At 47.5% G+C, this 19,423-nt stretch overlaps 1 protein-coding gene across 2 annotated transcripts in view; it reads right to left on the reverse strand.

Annotated features, from left to right (window-relative positions):
• Positions 1–19,423, reverse strand: part of LRCH4 (leucine rich repeats and calponin homology domain containing 4) — a 474,501-nt gene that overhangs the window by 43,584 nt on the left and 411,494 nt on the right. For both annotated transcript variants that reach the window (XM_086946200.1, XM_086946199.1), the window contains exons 17-18: positions 18,494–18,631; positions 17,581–17,658 (exon numbers count right to left, since the gene is read on the reverse strand). In XM_086946200.1, coding sequence (XP_086802326.1) covers positions 17,581–17,658; positions 18,494–18,631 — 216 coding nt within the window. The remainder of the gene's footprint in view (positions 1–17,580; positions 17,659–18,493; positions 18,632–19,423) is intronic.

Genomic DNA, 19,423 nt, shown 5'->3' on the forward strand with positions numbered 1-19,423 from the left:
TGGTAGTACTGGTGGCTGTAGTAGTGGTAGTACTGGTGGCTGTAGTAGTGGTAGTAATGGTAGTACTGATGGTGGTAGTATTGGAAGTACTGGTGGTGTTGGTGGTACTGGTAGTGGTAGTAGTGGTAGTACTGGAGGTGGTGGTACTGGTAGTGGTAGTACTGTTGGTGGTAGTACTGCTGGTGGTAGTACTGCTGGTGGTAGTACTGGTAGTGGTGGTACTGGAGGTGGTGGTACTGGTAGTGGTAGTACTGTTGGTGGTAGTACTGCTGGTGGTAGTACTGGTAGTGGTGGTACTGGTGGTGGTGGTACTGGTGGTGGTGGTACTGGTGGTGGTGGTACTGGTAGTACTGCTGGTGGTGGTAGTGGTACTGGTATTGGTAGGACTGGTAGTGGTAGTACTGGTGGTCGTGGTACTGTTAGTACTGGTGGTGGTGGTAGTTGTAGTACTGGTGGCTGTAGTACTGGTAGTACTGGGGGTGGTGGTAGCACTGGTGGTGGTGGTACTGGTGGTAATGGTAATGGTAGTACTGGTAGTGGTAGTACTGGTGGTGGTGGTACTGGTAGTACTGCTGGTGGTGTTAGTGGTAGTACTGGTGGTCGTGGTACTGTTAGAACTGGTGGTGGTGGTAGTGGTAGTACTGGTGGCTGTAGTACTGGTAGTACTGGGGGTGGTGGTACTGGTGGTGGTGGTAGTGGTAATGGTAATGGTAGTACTGGTAATGGTAGTACTGGTGGTGGTGGTACTGGTAGTACTGGTGGTGGTGTTAGTGGTAGTACTGGTGGTCGTGGTACTGTTAGTACTGGTGGTGGTGGTAGTGGTAGTACTGGTGGCTGTAGTACTGGTAGTACTGGGGGTGGTGGTACTGGTGGTGGCGGTAGTGGTAATGGTAGTACTGGTAGTGGTAGTACTGGTGGTGGTGGTACTGGTAGTACTGTGGTGGTGTTAGTGGTAGTACTGGTGGTCGTGGTACTGTTAGTACTGGTGGTGGTGGTAGTGGTAGTACTGGTGGCTGTAGTACTGGTAGTACTGCTGGTGGTGGTGCATGTATCAATGAGTCTAATTTTTCCTAATGAAATAGCCATTGGCATTACGTGAGACACACAACACATTTGTGAATTCCCATTGTAACCGCGGGAAGGCTCTGTTTTCCATGATTATTGCGTATTCACGTTTTTTCCTCAAACTTTACAATAATGATGACTGCATGTTAACTCTGCGAGTCAGGCTCGACAGCACGTGTCACGAAGGTCACTTTTAACTCTCATCATTTATTCAACCAGTAGTCTGCATGTCAGCACTTATTAAAATTCGGAAAACAAAGCTTACAGAACCAGAATCCAAATGTTTTATAATAAAACGCCTTTAAAGACGCCCTTTGGAAATGAGAGTATTCAGGAAACACAAGAACTACAGTGTGTACGAGCATGTATGAGTCATCTTCTGTGAGCCTCGCCTGCTGCCTCTCGTCATTTTACATTGAACGCGCGGCCACCGCTGTGAACGCGCTCGCATCATCTGGATTGCATTACACGGGCACTCTGACAGCTCCTAATTAAGATTAATCCCTCTGCTGTGCTTGTTCGCGCACAGAATATGCCATGAAACTAACATCAATGAGGGACGAAAAGTCAATATAGCCTATCACGTCAAGGCTACTAAATAGACAGCACAGCGAAGACGAATCACTAGGCAGATACCATAAAACACTAAGGAATGTAAGGAATTTGTCTGGCCAGAGCCCTAGAGATCCTTTTTTTTTCTTTAACATTAGGATCTCGGAAGCTCCGCCTCCACTTCGTGGACGCCGAGGCCCGAGCCCTAAAAAGGACCAAACTTTTCCCTTAGCCAATCAGAGGCACTCACCCTCTAGAACCCTCCTGAGAGAACCTCTTTCCCCTCAGATTTTCGGGCACTTGTGCTATAATACTTTCCGTACCCAATCCGAGGTGAGCCTCTCCGGGGAGGAGGGTGGGCGTATGTGAATCTATGACAGCTTCCAATACTGGAGAACTACAGTTACAGGTAAGTAACTTGTTTTCTTACTCCAGTATTGGAGCTTTCACAGATTCACACACCTGAATCAGAATAGCGAGCAGTAAATCATAGCACATTTTGTCCCCGTCACCTTGTTCTCATTAACAGGCAAGTCATGATACCAGCACACAGTAATAACCATATCAATCTCAATCCACAATAAAATGTGCTTTTCTTACCCAAGACAGGAAGAGGGATGAGAAAGAGGCTCACCGTCCTTGGAAAAGGTTCCTCAGCACTGCTGGTCCCACTGCTACATCGCTTCTTGCATGGGCATCCAGGCAGTAATGTCTGCTGAAGGTATGCGTACTCCTCCAGGCAGGCAGTAACGCCTGGTGAAGGCATGCGTACTCCTCCAGGCAGGCAGTAATGCCTGGTGAATGTATGCGTACTCCTCCAGGTGGCTGCTCTGCAGTTGTCCTGTATGGGGACGCCTGAAAACAGAGCTGTTGAGGTTGATACCGCTCTTGTGGAATGTGCACGAACACGTGCAGCCAATGGCTTTCCCGCTGCTTGGTGACAGAACTGGATGGCACTTGAGATCCATCTTGAGTTCCTTGTTTGGACAACGGGAAACCTTTTCTGGGGGCACTTAACGCCACAAACAATTGTGTAGACTTTCTAAACGGATTTGTCCTTTGCAAATAGAACTTCAGGCAACGCTGGACATCCAGAGTGTGGAGAGTCTTTTCAGCCGCCGCCGATGGTTGAGGAAAAAATCTTTTCAAGATTAAGGGCTCATTTAAATGGAAAGCTGTTGGTACTTTCGGAATGAATCTTGGATTAGTTCTTAGGACTAATCGGTCTTCCCTGAATTGGAGAAATGGCTTTTACGTTGTAAGGGCTTGTATTTCTCCTACCCTTCTGGCTGATGTTAGAGCTATTAAAAGAGCCACCTTCCACGAGAGGAATTTTTGATCCGCCTTGTGTATTGGCTCAAATGGCGGTTTCATAAATTGTGACAAGACAACGTTCAGTTGCCATACAGGTGGTGGATGCCTGATGGGTGGATAAACTTGAAATAACCCCTTCATGAATTGCTTCACAATTTTCTCCGACCACAGAGAAGGACGTGCTGAGTTTCTCCTGTATCGTGAAATTGCCGCCAAATGCACCTTAATAGATGCATGGGCTAATCCTAATTTCGCTAGTTTCAGCAAATATGCGATAATCTGATGCGCCTCTGCCCGCAGAGGATGTAAGGCATTCTCCTGACACCAAAAGCAGAATCTCTTCCATTTCATCCTGTATGTTCTATCCGTGCTTTCCGCTCTTGCTTTTGCCAGAATTTCTCTGCATTCTGCTGGAATGTTCAAGTGCTGAAATTCTCCGTAGTCAGGAGCCAGGCAGCTAATTGCAATGATGTCGGGTCTGGATGCCGCACTTGTCCCTTCTCCATAGTCAGTAATGTTGGAATTGGTTGAAGAGGTATTGGCTCGGTCTCCGATAAAAGGATCAGCTCTGTGAACCAATGCTGCCTGGGCCACCAAGGAGCTATCAGTATCATCCTGCACGGTTCTTTCTTCATCTTCGTGAGTACTCGTGGCAGGAGGTGAATCGGCGGAAATGCGTAGGCAAAGACGCCTGACCATGCCATCGAAAACGCATTCCCCCAGGATTCCCTTTGGTGACGCCAACTTGCAAAGAATCAGCATTTCTTTTTCTGGGCTGTGGCAAATAGATCCACCGTTGGTATCCCCCACTTGGCAAAGATGGTCATCAGTGTGTCCTGATCTAGTTCCCACCCGTGACAGGTCGTTTTCTGCCTGCTGAGGGTGTCCGCTGTTGTGTTTTGATCTCCTGGAAGATGTATGGCCTTCAGAGTCACTCCGTGATCTATCGCCCATTTCCATATTTTAAGTGCCTCTTTCGACAGAGAGAGAGAGATCTTGTTCCTCCCTGCTTGTTTATGTAGTGCATTGCAGTTGTTTTGTCTGTCCGCACTAACACTGATCTTCCTTCTATTCTTGGCAGGAAGGCCAACAACGCTAATCCTATTGTCCTTAATTCCAATAGGTTTATGTGAAGGTGTTCTTGTCTGCGCCATCGGCCGCTGACCTGTAACTCCTGTAGGACAGCTCCCCATCCCTCTAGAGAGGCATCTGTGGTGACCACCAACGGAGCTGGTTTGGTCAGGTAGGAGAGACCCACAGAGATATTGTTCCTGCGAGTCCACCACTTTGCTGCCTGCAACATTGGACGCTTGATCTTTATATTGTCCTCGAAGGATCCCTTTGCTTGGCACCACTGAAGATCCAGTTCTTCTTGTAACGGTCGCATTCGTAAGTGACATAGGGGTGGTATGCATGAGAACATTGTTCCCAGAAGCGACTTGTATCTTCTGACTGAAAGAGACTTTCTTTTGCCGAATCCCTTGGGTAGAATTACAAGTCCCAACTGTCTCTCCACTGACGGGAATGCTTTATTTTGTGTTGTATCTAGGATTGCACCTAGAAACTTGATCGTCCTGGGTGGCCGTAGAGATGACTTTTCTACATTCAAGGTCAGGCCCAAATCCGCAAGCAGCTCCATGCATGGTAGCACCTTGAATTGGTAATGGTCTTTCGCCACTGCAAATCGAAGGAACTTTCTGTGGGACTGATGGATGGGGATATGGAAATATGCATCTTGTAAATCGAGGGAGGTCATCTGATCCCCTGGGTTTAAGAGCAGCAAAATATCTTGCAGGGTTACTATTCTGAATGACTGTTTCTTGAGGCAGGCATTTAGGGATCTTAAGTCCAAGATCGGACGCCACCTCAGAGCATCTTTTCATCCACCATGCGCCCAAAGAGATCCTCCCTATCAAAGGGTAGGTCCAGAATCTTATTTTGGACATCCGGTCTAAAGGAAGTGGCCCTCAGCCAACCTTGGCGCCTCAAAACTGCAGCTCCTCCGAGGGAACAAAACGCTGTGGTAGCTATGTCCATAGCGCAATCAATAACCTCAGCCGAAGTTCTCTCTCCTTCCTGTAAAACCTTCTTCGTCTCCTGCTTAGAGTCTTCCGGGAGGAGGTCGATATACGGTGCTACATTGCACCACAGTTGTCTGTCATATCTGCCCAGGATGGCAAGGGCATTAGACATGGAGGAGAATCGTTTTCCTGCGTTATCTAAACGCCGTCCCTCCCTGGCCGGAGGTGCCGAAATAGGTGCTGCCGGATTTTTTGACTTCTGCTGCGCTGCGATGCTTGCGAGATAATTAAGTCCGGTTTAGGATGGCCCAGTAAACACGCTGGAGCGTCCGCAGGTGCCTTAGATTTCTTATCCAGCCTTGCTAGTACCGGTGTAACCGTTGCTGGAGTTGTCATGACCTGCAATCCTTCCTTTCATATGTGGTCAATATTTGGTATAGACCTGATTGATCTTTGATACGGCTCTTTAAAGTCATAAAGAAAACATTCTGCTTGAGTTGTTTTCATTGGCAGTTGGAATCTTTTCGCTGCCCTTTCCATTAAATTGTGGAATCCACCAATATCCACCGGTGCAGAGTCTGCCGGTACCTGGGTGGGCGAAGACGGAGAAGGAATCAAATAATCATCCCATTCTCTGTGGGGTTCTGGTAGCTCCCCTTCTTCGCGGTCATCATCATCATCATCTGTTGTCACAGGATCCTGCTGCTGTCGGACCTGAGGTGTCAGCGGAGCAGTATCCAGCAGGTTTTCTGTGCTGCGGATTGGAGTGGTCGGAATTGAACGAGGACGTGAAGGTGGAATGTCCTGAGAAACTACTGACGTAGGAAACCTACCTTTATAATCCGCCAACATGGATGATGGCATTGCTATCATCTGTTCCTGAGTTTCTTGTTGGTAGCGGTGGTATGTGGCACTGTGGTATTCTTCATACCCTTCCTCATCATCCTCATCCTGACATTTTACATGGAGCTCCGATAGGCTTGTGGCATACCCAAAGGGCCCCTCATCCTCTGACTCTTCTTCCTCCAAAAGGTGCGACAGGACTAATGGAGTAATTTTACTTGGAAAAGTTACTGCTGGCGTGATCTTCTTCCTGCTCTTTTCTGGGGTTTTGCCCGTCGACGAGATAGTCGTCGATACCACCGTCGATGAAGCTGTGACAGGGCCATAGATCCACTCCTCGCCGAAGACATAGTAATCGTCGTCGACGTTCCCGTCGATGACCTCATTGTCATCACTGTCGACGACGATCCCGTCGTCGACACTGCCGTCGTCGTCCTCATCGTCGTCGACGATGCCACCGGCGGTGACACGGTCGTCGTCGACGCTCCGGTCGTCGACGCTCCTGTCGTAGTCGACGCCTTCGCTGTCGCCGCCTCAGTCGTCGACGATCTCGTCGTCGACGACGACTGAGGCGGGGGCGTCGTCGACGTTCCCGTCGTCGACGCCCCCGTCGACGCTGACTCAAATACCTCTAATGGTAACTCTTGTACCTTAGTCGTCGCCATCGTCGATGATTTCTTCGTCGACGGTCTCGTCGACGCTCCCGTCGACGATGTGGATTTTTTCACCTTCTCCTCAGGAATACTAGAGGATGACTTTTTGAATGATGCCGGAGCCAAAGGTGGTGTATTTGAAGGCTCAGAAGCAGCTCTTTTGGATTCTTTCTCTTTTAAATTGAGTCCTTTATTCTTCTTTAATTTTCTTTAATTTTTTAATTCTTCTTTAATTTTCTTTAATTTTTTCTGAGGAGATTTTGGAGGACTACGCCCGAAAGACCGTTGGCTGGTCTTTTTTAGGGCCTTCTCAGGATGGCCCCCTGATGAATGAGCCTGAGGAGATCTTGATCTTTTTTTAGATCTCCTGCAAGAAGTGGAGGATTCCTGGTCACTATCACTAGAAACCACCTCCTTTCTGGCCTTGATCTTCTGAAGCCAAATTAGAAGGCGTCCTTCACGATCTCTAAGGGTCTTACTAGAGAAAGTACGACATACCTTGCAATCCTTTGCTTGGTGGTCCGGGTAAAAACAATATATTCAGGCTTCATGTGGGTCATCTGTGAAGAGTCTCTTTTTAGAGCAGGTGGCACAGGCTCTAAACAGACCCTTTTTCTCCTTTCCAGTCATTTTCAGGAATGTAGATGAGAAGTAGATTATAATTTCTCTAATCCAGAAGAAATAGCTTGAATATGAAGCTTCTACAAAGTTGTAAATCCAGATTTTGAGCAGAGCTCAAAGGAGACTCCCTAGCACAACGTGCCGAAAGAAAATCTGAGGGGAAAGAGGTTCTCTCAGGAGGGTTCTAGAGGGTGAGTGCCTCTGATTGGCTAAGGGAAAAGTTTGGTCCTTTTTTACATAACGAAGGTTATGGGTTGCAAAAGAAAAATGGGCCTAGGCCTTTTTTTTACAGTTAGCTATATTGCTAACCATTACTTTTTTATGTACCGGAGACTCCAGTCTCGACGACAGGGAAATGATTCAGGTGTGTGAATCTATGAAAGCTCCAATACTAGAGTAAGTTGGATTCTTTATCAGGAGGTGGCGCTTCCCCCCAAGGTTTGGGAGTTGGCGCGCTTTATAGCGTTGGAAACTACCAGAGAATGCAAAGGCAACTGTCCCATAATGTAAGCAGGATCTGCAGGGGCAGGCCTATACTTCTTTTCTATTCTAGGGTTTAGAATCCTGGCACGTACGGGATCTTTAAACACTTCAGGGGGCATGCTTAATAACTCCCTTAATCATTCGCAATATTTGCACTGACTTTTGGGACTGTTCAAATGTATCTAACAGAAAGTCCTCTTCTGCCTCATCGGAGTGCATTGTGACACCATGATAGATGGCAGCTCTATTAATCAACTGTCCAAAACCAATATTGTCATCTGGGGGAGATGGTTTTGAGGGGTATGTGTGTGGACTTGTGACATTTGGTATGTCTGGTGAGATAGGGTACTCCCAATCATGTGGGTCAGTTGGGTATGTGAAAGGGTCATCTGGGTCACCCCCTACCCCCATGTCCTCATCATAATCTTGTGGAGGTGTATGATGTGGAGAAATGAGGTGGAGAGGTTTCAGTTGGAGGCGTAATAGATTTAGGGAGAGGAAGTGGGTTAGAAGGAAGTACAGGAGAAGAAGGATGCATAGGCGATGTGGCAGAGTCCTTCACAGGCACTGGAGGAACAGGTGCTGTGTCTAACTTCCTCTTCCTATATGGTCGCGTGGTGACATGTCCTGTCTCTGGATCAATATAAATCTTTTTCTGTTTTGGATTGACTTGATGGGGATGAAAAAGCTCCTCTTCCTCAGGAACCGCTTTTGGCACCGATTTTTCCGGTTCCGAGCGGGGTTGGTGTTGGTTTTTGTCCTTAGACTTAGGAGGCGTGATAGAGTCCTTTGGCTTAGCTTTTGGCTCCGAGGCTTTTGGTTTCGGAGTCGAAGCAGGATGTTTAGGCTTGGAAACAATGGAAGCTGGTTTCTCTACGGGCTTAGAGTTTGTCGGGCCCGATTTGTCCATAGAGGTTGAAGGGGTCGGAACCGATTTCGGAGCCGGGACTTCTTTTGGTTTCAGTGCCGAAGGTGCCGGTGGGATTGGTAAGTGCGGTTTGCTCGGTCCCGAGCTACAGGAAGGCCTTTCGATTTTCTTCGGAGCCGGGCTCGAAGGCGGGGCTTCTGAAGTATGTTTTCGGTCGCAATGTGGCCCAGCAGGCGGAGTCTTGACCATTGCCTTCTATTTTGGTGGTGGGGTTGGGGTAGGGGCAGTAGTACTCACTCGTTGACCAGGAGTGATTGGGTCATCAGAGTCTTCTGCCTCTGACACGATCTTGAGATCTTCTTCTTGGACATTTGGGCCTTTGCCGAAGATGTCCACCGGTTCCGGAGCTGATCTCTGCATGATGTGTCGACGAACCCTTCAAACTTGAATGGTCTTCTTCGATCGAAAGGATGTGCAGGCTGGACAGCTGGACTCATCGTGTTCAGGTGATAGGCACTGGTTGCAGACCTTGTGATGGTCACTGTGCGGAAATTTTGCTCCACACTAGGGGCATTTCTTGAATGGCGTCCTTTCCATGAGCCGTAGGCCTTACGGCGTGGATAGGCCCAACGGTCCGCGTTGACGACTGGAAATCGAGCTGATGGAAGTTGCGTCGACGGTTGAGATGTTGAAAGTTAATCTGAAGAGTTATGGAAGTTTTTTTGCGTCGAACTAGTTTGAAAAGTAGATTTCGAACCGGAGCGCAAAAGTTACATCCGAACCCAATGGCGGAAAAAAAAATCTAAGGATAGAATCGATACCCATGCGCACTATCGTCCAAGGGAGGAGTCACCTATCTCATGACTACAAAGACTTCTGCCAAGACAACAACAACCTGCAAGCATCTGAGCCCAACACCAGATGGCGATCTAATGCCAACTGTGAGATCTGCAGCTCATATGCCTCGAACATTACAATTTACAGAAATTGTGTTATAGGCAGAAAGTACTTACTTACCGTGCAGTAAATGATATAATGGTCCCTGCCCTCAGACTGGACCCTGAAGACAAGAAAACTAGTAGAGAGGGGAGCCAGGTGGCGCCATAGAGACTGGGAGGATCACTGCTACTCTCTGGTGCCACTGAAATCCTTGAGCACATCAGACATCATCAGTTTAACGCAATTTCCAAGTGAGAGAGGCACACAGGAGCATAATAGCCCCGTGCAGGTGAAAGGAAGAAGAACCAGTACACAGGGAAGGTCCATGGACATATAGTATCCAACAGGGGCATGGCCATCGCAGACTAATGGGCATCGCAGACTCATGGGCACCCCAGACTCATGGGCACCCCAGACTCATTGACATCGCAGATTCATGCATCCCAGACTCATGGGCATAGCAGACTAATATGGATAGCAGATTCAGGGGCATCGCAGACTCATGGGCATCGCAGACTCATGGACATGGCAGACTAATATGGATAGCAGATTCAGGGGCATCGCAGACTCATGGGCATCGCAGACTCATGGACATGGCAGACTCATGGACATGGCAGACTCATGGGCATCACACACTCTGGCATCCCAGACCCATGGGCGCCCCAAACCCATGGGCATCCCAGGCCCATGGCACCCCAGACTCATGGGCACCCCAGACTCATGGGCACCCCAGACTCATGGACACCCCAGACTCATGGGCACCCCAGACTCGGCAGCCTCTCGTAACTGATACTTTTTCCTGTAGATTGCTTATCCTAAAAAAATACAAATACCAAAAAGTTACTTATTTCAAATAAGTCCTCAAGGTAGTGAAAACCAGACTCAGGTTAGACTAGAGTGCTGAAAGTCCACTGGGCAGCGTCAGCTAGAGTTCGAATACTGAGAATTCTTGACTAAGCCTACAGATGGAAGCAGGCTGCGGTCTCTGGAATCTCACAGAGGAAGACTTCCCAGCAAGACACATGTCGACACAGAGCTGAGGTGAAAGAACGAGAAAGGCTGATGGATCTGCCCAGTTCACAGCACCAGAGAACAACATGATACAAGCAACAATCCATCTTGAGATTAGTAGTTTCTTAATTACAATCCCCTTTTGAGAACAACATTCCCCATCGAAGAGTCTGCCAGTTCCAGCACCCATCAGGCGATGAGCTGTGGTACAAGAGGGCCCTCCGAAGGTCGAGCTTGGAAACAGCCCCTCTATCTGGGACGGATGAGGTGGTGGAGGAAAGCTGCCAGCTGGAACTCGACCACCCTCAGAAGAAATGAAGGCTTAACTTGAAAGAGAACATTGTGCTAAGAAAAACACTGTAGTGTGGGTCAGCAGACGAGGCTTGCAACTTATTCTTTCCCTCCTGGAGTATTGGCCACTTAAAAGCCATGTGCCTCATCTTTTCGGAGTGCGTGAACTTTGAAAGTATGTGCACGATGACAAGGAATCAAATTTATATCAGACTAATGGATTTAAGGACTAGTTTAGCATTGGTAACAAGCCCTTTCCTGCTGTAAGCATGGGAGCTTTGAGAACAAATGAGATTTTGATTTGTTTATATTTATTGCAGCAGTATCTAGACAGGGGTAAACATAATCCATTGAGATGGAATAAGATGAGCTCGCGCAATATGATTTTTGTACAGTTGAATGTGAGGTTTATTTAGGCAAAGCCTTCTCAATAACATACTACTGGCTGCAGTTATTGAGACCTTGGTTGCTAAACTACAGGGGGTGAAAAACAAGGCAGCCAGACTTATCCTTAATCTTCTGTAGGGCACCCTGTCGACCCCTGCATTTAAGTAAAAATAAAAATAATTGTTTTATATAGCGCAAACTTGACCCGAAGGTATCAGAGCGCTTTTCATGAGCACCAGTTACGTTACAGTCGGACATATTCATTTTATTAAGCACAGGGAGATTATGTGATTTGCACGCAATCACAGGATGTTGAGCGTCCCTGCTGAGACTCAAACGTATTCCCCAGCTTCGAGGCCGACTGCTGTAGCCATTAGGCCACATCCTCTCCCATTCATTGAGAACTCTGCATTGGCAACCTGCCTCACTGTCTCACTTAGAAGGCCTTAAAGGGAATTGGCCAGGGGTATCTTCAACAAAGACTTAAAGATTAAGCCCTCACCAGAAGTCTAAGATCCAAGGATAAAGCCCTGTTGTGCGTCTCCCGCATCCGTTTGGTTAGATGTAGGGGGAGATCCTTTTCTTACCTGGATTCGGTCTACTGGAATAGGCTCCCTGTGCATACCTGTATCTGTCCGAACTATTGCCAATTTAGGAAATTATTGAAAATCTCCCACTTCCTATAGCGACCTCCACTGCGAGATGCTGCCCGTTACTGTCTCACAGCTCCGAGATGCCTATTGGTGATTCGAGCGCAATATCAAATGCAATTACCATAACATAACGTTACAAATTAGATTAGCATTTCTATGGTGGCTGTTTGGATTCCAAGCACCACATTTCAAAACAAGCTACCAAGATGTTTAACCCTTTCGCTGCGGCGGCTATTCTGCTGCAGTGCTAAGGGGCGGGGGGGGGCGCGGCGCTCCCCCGCTGGTGACGGAACCGCTCCGTCACGCCCCTCGGTGAGCTGTGCTTGTGACAGAACGGTTCCGTCACGGCCCCACCCGCGCAACAGAACGCGCCGCGCATGCGCGGCGAGCGGGCCGTGACGGAACCGTTCCGTCACCAGCACAGCCCACCCGAGGGGCGTGACGGAACAGTTCCGTCAACAGCGTGGGAGGGGTTAAGTCTGGCTAATCTGGCAGTATGTGTTCAGCAGACATGTTCACATGTCATTGGAAGATACTTTTTCACATATATAACTTTCTCTACCATTCCGGATGAACACCTACTCTCAGTTTTAAAATGCCAGTTCTGTGTTTTGAGCTCAGGCAGCAAGGTTAAATATGAGAAACACTAGGATCCTACATGGAATTACAAGGTATGCGACACACATTTCAGAGTAAGGAGGTCAAAATCATCAACACTCTATTTAGTCTGAGGGTCACCTTATTTCATGCCAGTTCCGCAAAGGGATTGTACCCAAGCTGTCTCAATCAAAGCTTTGGAATCGCAATAAATAAGCTGCGCCCCTTGTATCTTGATTTTTCCGCAGTCCGGTGTCTGGCTGGTAACTGTTCTTGTGGGGTCGGAGCAGCTCATCCGCACTTTGCAACAGCAGGTCTCAGCAGTCCTAAAAATGGTGCAGGGCATACTGGGAGAGTATCTGGAAGCCACACTGATATGGTTCATAGGTGCTATTGAAGACCTTGCCTTCCTGAGCACTTACACCTAAGGAAACTGTGGTAAAGCACACCCAAAAGAGCACTCCTGCGTGGCACTGAGGAAAATGCCCAGGATTTGCCCCTGCCGGGAACTCTCTTGCGCATATGAGTTATGTGTATTTGTAAAGCGCACTCACCCGCGGGGGCGTCCTGCCGCTGAGCAGGTGTGTGTGAGCGTCGCCCTGCCTACGGAAGATTGGTTAATTGAAAAGCCAGGCCTTCAGCTTCTTTTGGAATTCAAGGAGAGGAGGTGGCTCTGAAGTGGAGTGGGAGGCCTCCTGATCTGGTTCTGTGCATGTGTAGGATATGTGCGAGTAGGAGTCCTGCAGAGCAGAGCTGTCCGAGTGGTTGGCGCAAGGAGATGCAACTGTCCAGGTAAGTGGGGCCTAAGTTGTGCAGTGCCGTGAATGTGTGTGTGACAAGTTTGAAATTAGTGCAGTTGTGCATTGGAGCCAGCCGAACTCCCTGGGGTCTGGTGTGATGAGCTCTGTATGGGTATTTAAGGATGAGTTTGACCGCTGAGTTCTGGATGGTCTTCTAATGAGTTGCTTGGTGATCCCAGCGTAGAGGATCCCGTAGTCCAACTTCCCAGTGACTAGAGTACGGGTGTCTGTTTTTTAGTGTTACTTGGGAGCTGTGAAGATCTTCCTCCGCATCTTCATGGCGCCGAGGCAGAATGCAGTCATGGCGTGGACTTAGGCTGTCAGGTCCTGTGTGCCGTCAATCATTTTTCCGAGGTTCCTGGTGTGGGTCAGATTTTGGCTGGCCAACAGTTGGAGTCCCATGGTTGTTCTTGCTAAATATCACTACGTCTGTCTTCTCAGTGTTGAGCTTGAGACCGCTGGCTTTCATTCAGTTAGGGACTTTGGTCATGCAGGCAGTGAACTTGTTTCTTGCATTGAGGATGTTATCCGAGAGGGCAAGTAAGAGTTACATGTTGTCTGAGCAGGAAAGGATGCAGAGGATGTGTGCACGGATGACATTGGCCAGAGGGATCATGTATGCATTGAAGAGGACGGGCTGAGCGATGGACCTTGAGGGACTCCGCAGATGAGTTTTCAGGCTTCCGAGGAGTATGGTGCCAGGCTCTCAGATTGTGTACCCTCTGTTAAGAAGGAGCAGATCTAGCAGAGTGGATGCCCATCTCATGGGGGTATCTGATGAGTATGGGGTGTGAGACCATGTCAAATGCTGCAGAGAGATCCAGTAGAAAGAGGGCTGTTGTATCTACTCTGTCAAGGATCATGCGGATGTCAACTGTGGCGGCGATGCGTGCTCTTTTCTGCACTGTGGATGTACGTAGAGATGGCACCTTCTGTTATGAATTTAGTGAATACTGCAGTCACCGAAGAGAGACCAAGGACAGCCTGGTGACAAGTCAATTCTAGCACACATTAAGGCACAATTGAGGAGGCTCTCACCAGCTCAATAGTGGGGGGAAGCAGATGCGTATCTAAAGAGGAGGAGCCCAAAGCCAAACTGTCACCACCTTTCGTAATCATCGGGAATGCCCCTCCCTCTGTGTTCAAGAAATATATCAAAATAGTGCTAAATATGTTTTGCCTGCCCTTGTTCCCAACCACCAGAAGAGATGAATGGAGGGAGACAAGCTGACTGTTCACAAAACTACAAAAGTTGGGGCAGCTCTCCTCTGAAGCATGTCCATGCTCACTGACAGCTTGTTTAGCTGAAAAAAGAATCTGTTGCTAAAGTATCCACCTGAGGGTAAACACAATCGGTAGTGTGGGCAGAGCGGTGTCCTATGACAGCTGAAAATGACTTTTTCTTGAGGGTACCATTTGTCTTGTCAGCATTAGAAAACTTCCTGAAGGAAGGTGTCTTGTATTTCTGAAACCAAGCGATATTTTTTTGAGCGAGAGAAAATGTAAATGTCCACAATAGGAACAGTGAGGACCAATTCTGGTAGGTATTGCTGATACCTTGGAAATCATAGTTCACCCAGAGCAGAGGGCAAAAGAGGCTGAGGCGAGGTTGGGGACAGACACTGATTCCCACACCCGTGGACAGTAAGTGCTGGTAGATTACTAACTTCTAAACCAGATTCAATGTTATTTGGGAAGCACCAAGGAGGAGGCTAGAGAAGAACGACCCGGTGAAGCCATCACGCTTGTTGAAGAATCAGGTGTGGGGTCAACGTAGAAAAGGGAATAGAAAGCACCTGCTGCCATTTTCGGAAAAAGCTGCAGCCATGGTTGAATCTTGCTTTGTTCCTTTGCTCTAGGAATATGGCCGCCCAGCCAATCACAGCTTCTATGAAAACAAGATCTCAGTCATGATTCAAGCTCAGAGGCAACACACACCGATGCCCCTAATTTCGCCAATATAAAGAACAAATTGTGCTATATGCCTCATCCCCCGAGCTTGTGAAACTGAAGACTGGGAACACACGTGGCGGCTTCTCTGCGAAAGGATTAGTTAATCAAGAAATAGAACTGGAGTCCTTGATTATGTGACAAAAACATAAAATCGTCAGGCGACCGGAACCTGGTTCAGAGCTCTGTTTTCTTCGGTGTATATGGCATCTCCAGGTATGCTACTCCAAGAATTGTGTTCTTTTTTTCCAGATTCAATCTCACACCACTAAAGGCAGCCATGGACACATTGTTGTGTTTTCAGCACAGGCTGCATGCAGACTAGGGACATGCCAGGGTCTCCAAGAACTATCTGCACTTCCCACTTCCCCGCTGCTTGTGATCACAGCTATGCCAGGATTGACAAGCAGCTGTCAACGAAACAAAGAAGAGACAACTTTTTCTGAATCCCATTCATAAGGACACATGCCATCCCCATCATGGTAGTGAGCAGTATGGAATTCAGCACTGCCAAGTAAAGCACACAACCAGGTACTCCAGAAGCGAGGCGACCCACCGGGCGAGGAGTGCAGGAATCACTTTATCAATAACAGACACTAGTAACCCATTCTCAGACTTATCATCCACCCACTGATGCAAAAATGCGACCTTAAAAGAGGCTACATTAGTCTGCAGGCAGCTCGAGAGGATATGGCAGAGGCACTATTTGGACGAGGACAAACATTGCTTGAACACTTCTCTAAATAACTACAAAAATGTGGTCAGGAAAACAAAAGCAGACTACTACTGCAGTATAATCTCAGCTGCTTCAAATACCGCCAAAAAGACTTTTGATATTCTCCAGGATTTTTCAAATCCGTCTTGTCTGCTGCAGGACATAACACCTTCACAGAAGTTATGTGACGATTTATCAGCCTTTTTTTAGGACAAAATCTTGACGATCTTAAAAGACATCAACAACTCTCATGAGTTAGAGGTCCCTTCTCCCAATTATAACACTGCCATTTCGTGTATTCTTCCCTCTAACAGCGCCATTACTGAATCTCTCAGCCTCTGGAATAACAAATGACAATCTTTTGATATCGCCAAAGCGAGGTTGGACACCCTTGTTCTAATGTCTTTGGAAGTCTTTCTTACTCTGTTTTAGGTCCATCAGGTCAGGATCCCCGTTTGACCCTCTTCCTCCTTGTTAGAGGATGAGCAATTCGGCTTCAGACAAGGCCACGGCACCGAGACTGCTCTACTCTGCACCACCGACAGAATTCGCAGGATAGTCGATGAAGGTCGGTCGGTGGTGCTCGTTCTTCTCGATCCGCCAGCAGCCTTCGACATGGTGAACCAGCTCACCAGATTAGCCTCTGTAGGCGTTGATGGTTCCGTGTCAAAATGGCTAAAATCATATTTACAAGACCGCTGCCAGTCTGTGGCTCCGCCCCTTTTATGTTCTAGTTTCAGAACTACCTCACATGGAGTCCCACAGGGCTCTTCACTCAGTCCACTTTTGTTTAATGTTTACATCAAGCCACTGATCTCCCTTATTAAAACTTGTACGATCACTGTAATTAATTATGCAGACTACACTCAGCTGATTTTATCACTTAATAACAATCAATCTGACACTATCAGCAATTTTCAGGCCTGAATAACAAACATCTCAAAGCGGATGACTGTAAACTCGCTGAAACTAAATGGAGGTAAAACAGAGCTTCTTTTCTGCTCTACGAGTAAGGTTTCAGTGCCTCGGCGATCAGATTTTTGGCCTCTCTCAACGGAGACTCTTCTTCACATCTCAGAGAAGGTCTGGAACCGTGCAGTCACTCTGGATGAACACCTCTCTCTTGACAAGCATGTCAATGGAGTGGTAGGGGTCTACTTTGCACTTCTTCAGGGGCCTCAGAAAGATATTTCCAATGCTACGTACTCAAGTTAAATCTCTAATAGCCAGGTGTGTAGTGATTTAAGAGACTGGATTACTGTAATGCTCTTCTTTTATGAGCCCCAACTATCTGATCAAGAGATAGGACAGAGTCCAGGTTGCTAAAGACACAATGACTCTTAATAGTTCGCGGAACTCCTCTGCTCATGACCCTCCCATAATGCTTTTTCTAGAGAGTGAATTTTAAGTCTGAATCGCCTCTCATTACAGGTCATGATTCAAAGAGGTATTCGTCAGGAGATCCATTGACTGACGTGGATCAGAAACTGAACTCAACTTTTAAGGCTCACATGATCCACAGGATATAACATTTATTGTCATTACCTGAAACATCACATTTGTATCCTGACAAAGTGAAGAAAAAAAAAGAAAAAACCACAGATGGCCTCCCGCCCCTCTCCACGTGTGTATTGCGCAAGACATTGGCAAGTTATTTTTTAGGCGTCCTGACAACCAAGCATCATCTACCAGCAATGCATTCATCTCAAGTAGCTTTTTACTTCAAGAAATGGGATCAACAAATAGGCACCAAAGAAGAGGAAGATGGCAAAGAAAGACCCTAAAGAAGGCGCAGAGGAGGAAACGCAATGCCTCACCTCAGGGACACCAATCTTGCGGCAAGCATCCAGGAAATTCTCCACATTCTTCCTGCTCTTGATGATATTCAGCTTTGGCTGGCATGGAACAAAGAGAACACGTAGGTCAGGATGAAAAATGTCGCTTAGTAAGGTCAGCGGTGCTCTCCACACCATGAACTTTAAATAATATTTCAAAACTAAGATATCCATCAATAAATGCCTTCATCTTGTGAGAGTGAGTGTGTGTTCATGTTTGCTCACATGTGTTCGGATGTAGGCAGGTAATATTTATCACATGATGATTTGTGGCTTGGCAAAAGCTGGTCTTCTCTTCAGCGTGCACGTCTCACTTTAGGGTCCTATGTTGTGCATACACGTTAAGTCTCCCCAAAAGACCATCTTTCCCTTAGAGACCAAGTCTCTCATTCGAAATCCTATTCCTCACATAACAACGCTCTTCCTTAACAAAGTTTTCTTTTTCCCTTTCCCTCTCCTCAAAGTTGGACTGAAATCTTAAGGGTCCCCGTTTCCCATGTAATTAAGCTCTCTTCAAAGGAGTCAATATTCTCTTTCAGCATAGTCACTCAAGAGGTAATCGCTCTGGGAACACATTTTTTATAGAAACTCGTTGAAAATGTTTTTGACAAGGGTGACGCCACTGTTAGTCTACCACTCTCTCAAACATACTCGGCTGCCAAGCTATCCCCAAATGTTATTGCTAGTCAGTTAGTCTCTGCATTATGTCCAGGTCAATGTCTTAGACAGGTCAAACACCCAAGTGGCGTTTGTTTACCAATAAGCCAGCTGTAAGTGACTGTTTTAAAAGAAGCTTAAGTTAGCAAACGTGCACTCTACACATTTAAAACCAAATTGGTAACTATGATGAGAACAAAGTTTGAAAAGAAAGAAGTCCATGAGGTATGCCACTTACCACTGCTGGAGAAGGCACATGAATGAACGCCACTGCTCGAGGACACAAGTTGTTCAGCAGCTGGCAGAGGATGGCACCGTTGGAAAGAGCCTCTCCAAACTCATCCGCCAAAGTAATATTTAATCGAGACTCGATATTCTGGAAAGGAAACCATTAGGGAGGTTATGAGAGGCTCAGAGTGTACACAGCGCCTGCCCTTCTGTCCCTACTCCCAACATGGTGGCACCTGCCGCCGCGCCGGCTTCAGGTGGAGCCTTCTCTGCCTCCTGAGTGTCAAGGGAGTGAGGCATGGACAGAAGGCTTTAAACCTCTTGTCATCTTCTCTCAGCCCAAGACGATCACTGCTGCCTCGCCTGCGGCTCGAGGGTATTCACTGGTTACCTGCATCTCACAGCTCTCCCGCATTAAGTGCACATTGCTTTACAGTTCGCAGAAGCTCTCAGTTTTCCCCAGCTGGTTAATGCCTCACCTTCTCTGCTTCATACCACTTGGCTTCTGGCTAAGCTTCCCTCATTTCTGCCTCTCACTAAAGTTCTCAGTAGGGCTCTGATGTACCTCTGATGTACTGCACATGGAGGACCCCTAGAGTTCACAGGCTCATTGCTTTTTTCAGCCCACAGTCCTCATTATTCTTTTCTTCAGAGGTGACCCCTTTACCTATTTCTCACAAGGTCTTCTGTGGCCCTCCCTGCTTCTTGTGAGCATCACATGTTCCTTTCTGCGCTTTCAGCAGCTCTCCTAGTCTTTTGCTGTTCTGTGAAGCCCTCAATAACCTACCATCCTGGTTCACATCACCTCCAGAAGTTCTCATTACAGTCCACTCCCTTGCAGCCCTCAGCTGCCTCGTTGCTCTCAGAAGCTCTATGTGGACTCCTGTTTCCCAGAACCTCTCAGCTGCCTCCTCTAGCTCAGATGCCCTTGGCTGCTACT

This window comes from Lissotriton vulgaris, chromosome 12 (assembly GCF_964263255.1).
Source record: "Lissotriton vulgaris chromosome 12, aLisVul1.2, whole genome shotgun sequence".
NCBI classification, from domain to species: domain Eukaryota; kingdom Metazoa; phylum Chordata; class Amphibia; order Caudata; family Salamandridae; genus Lissotriton; species Lissotriton vulgaris.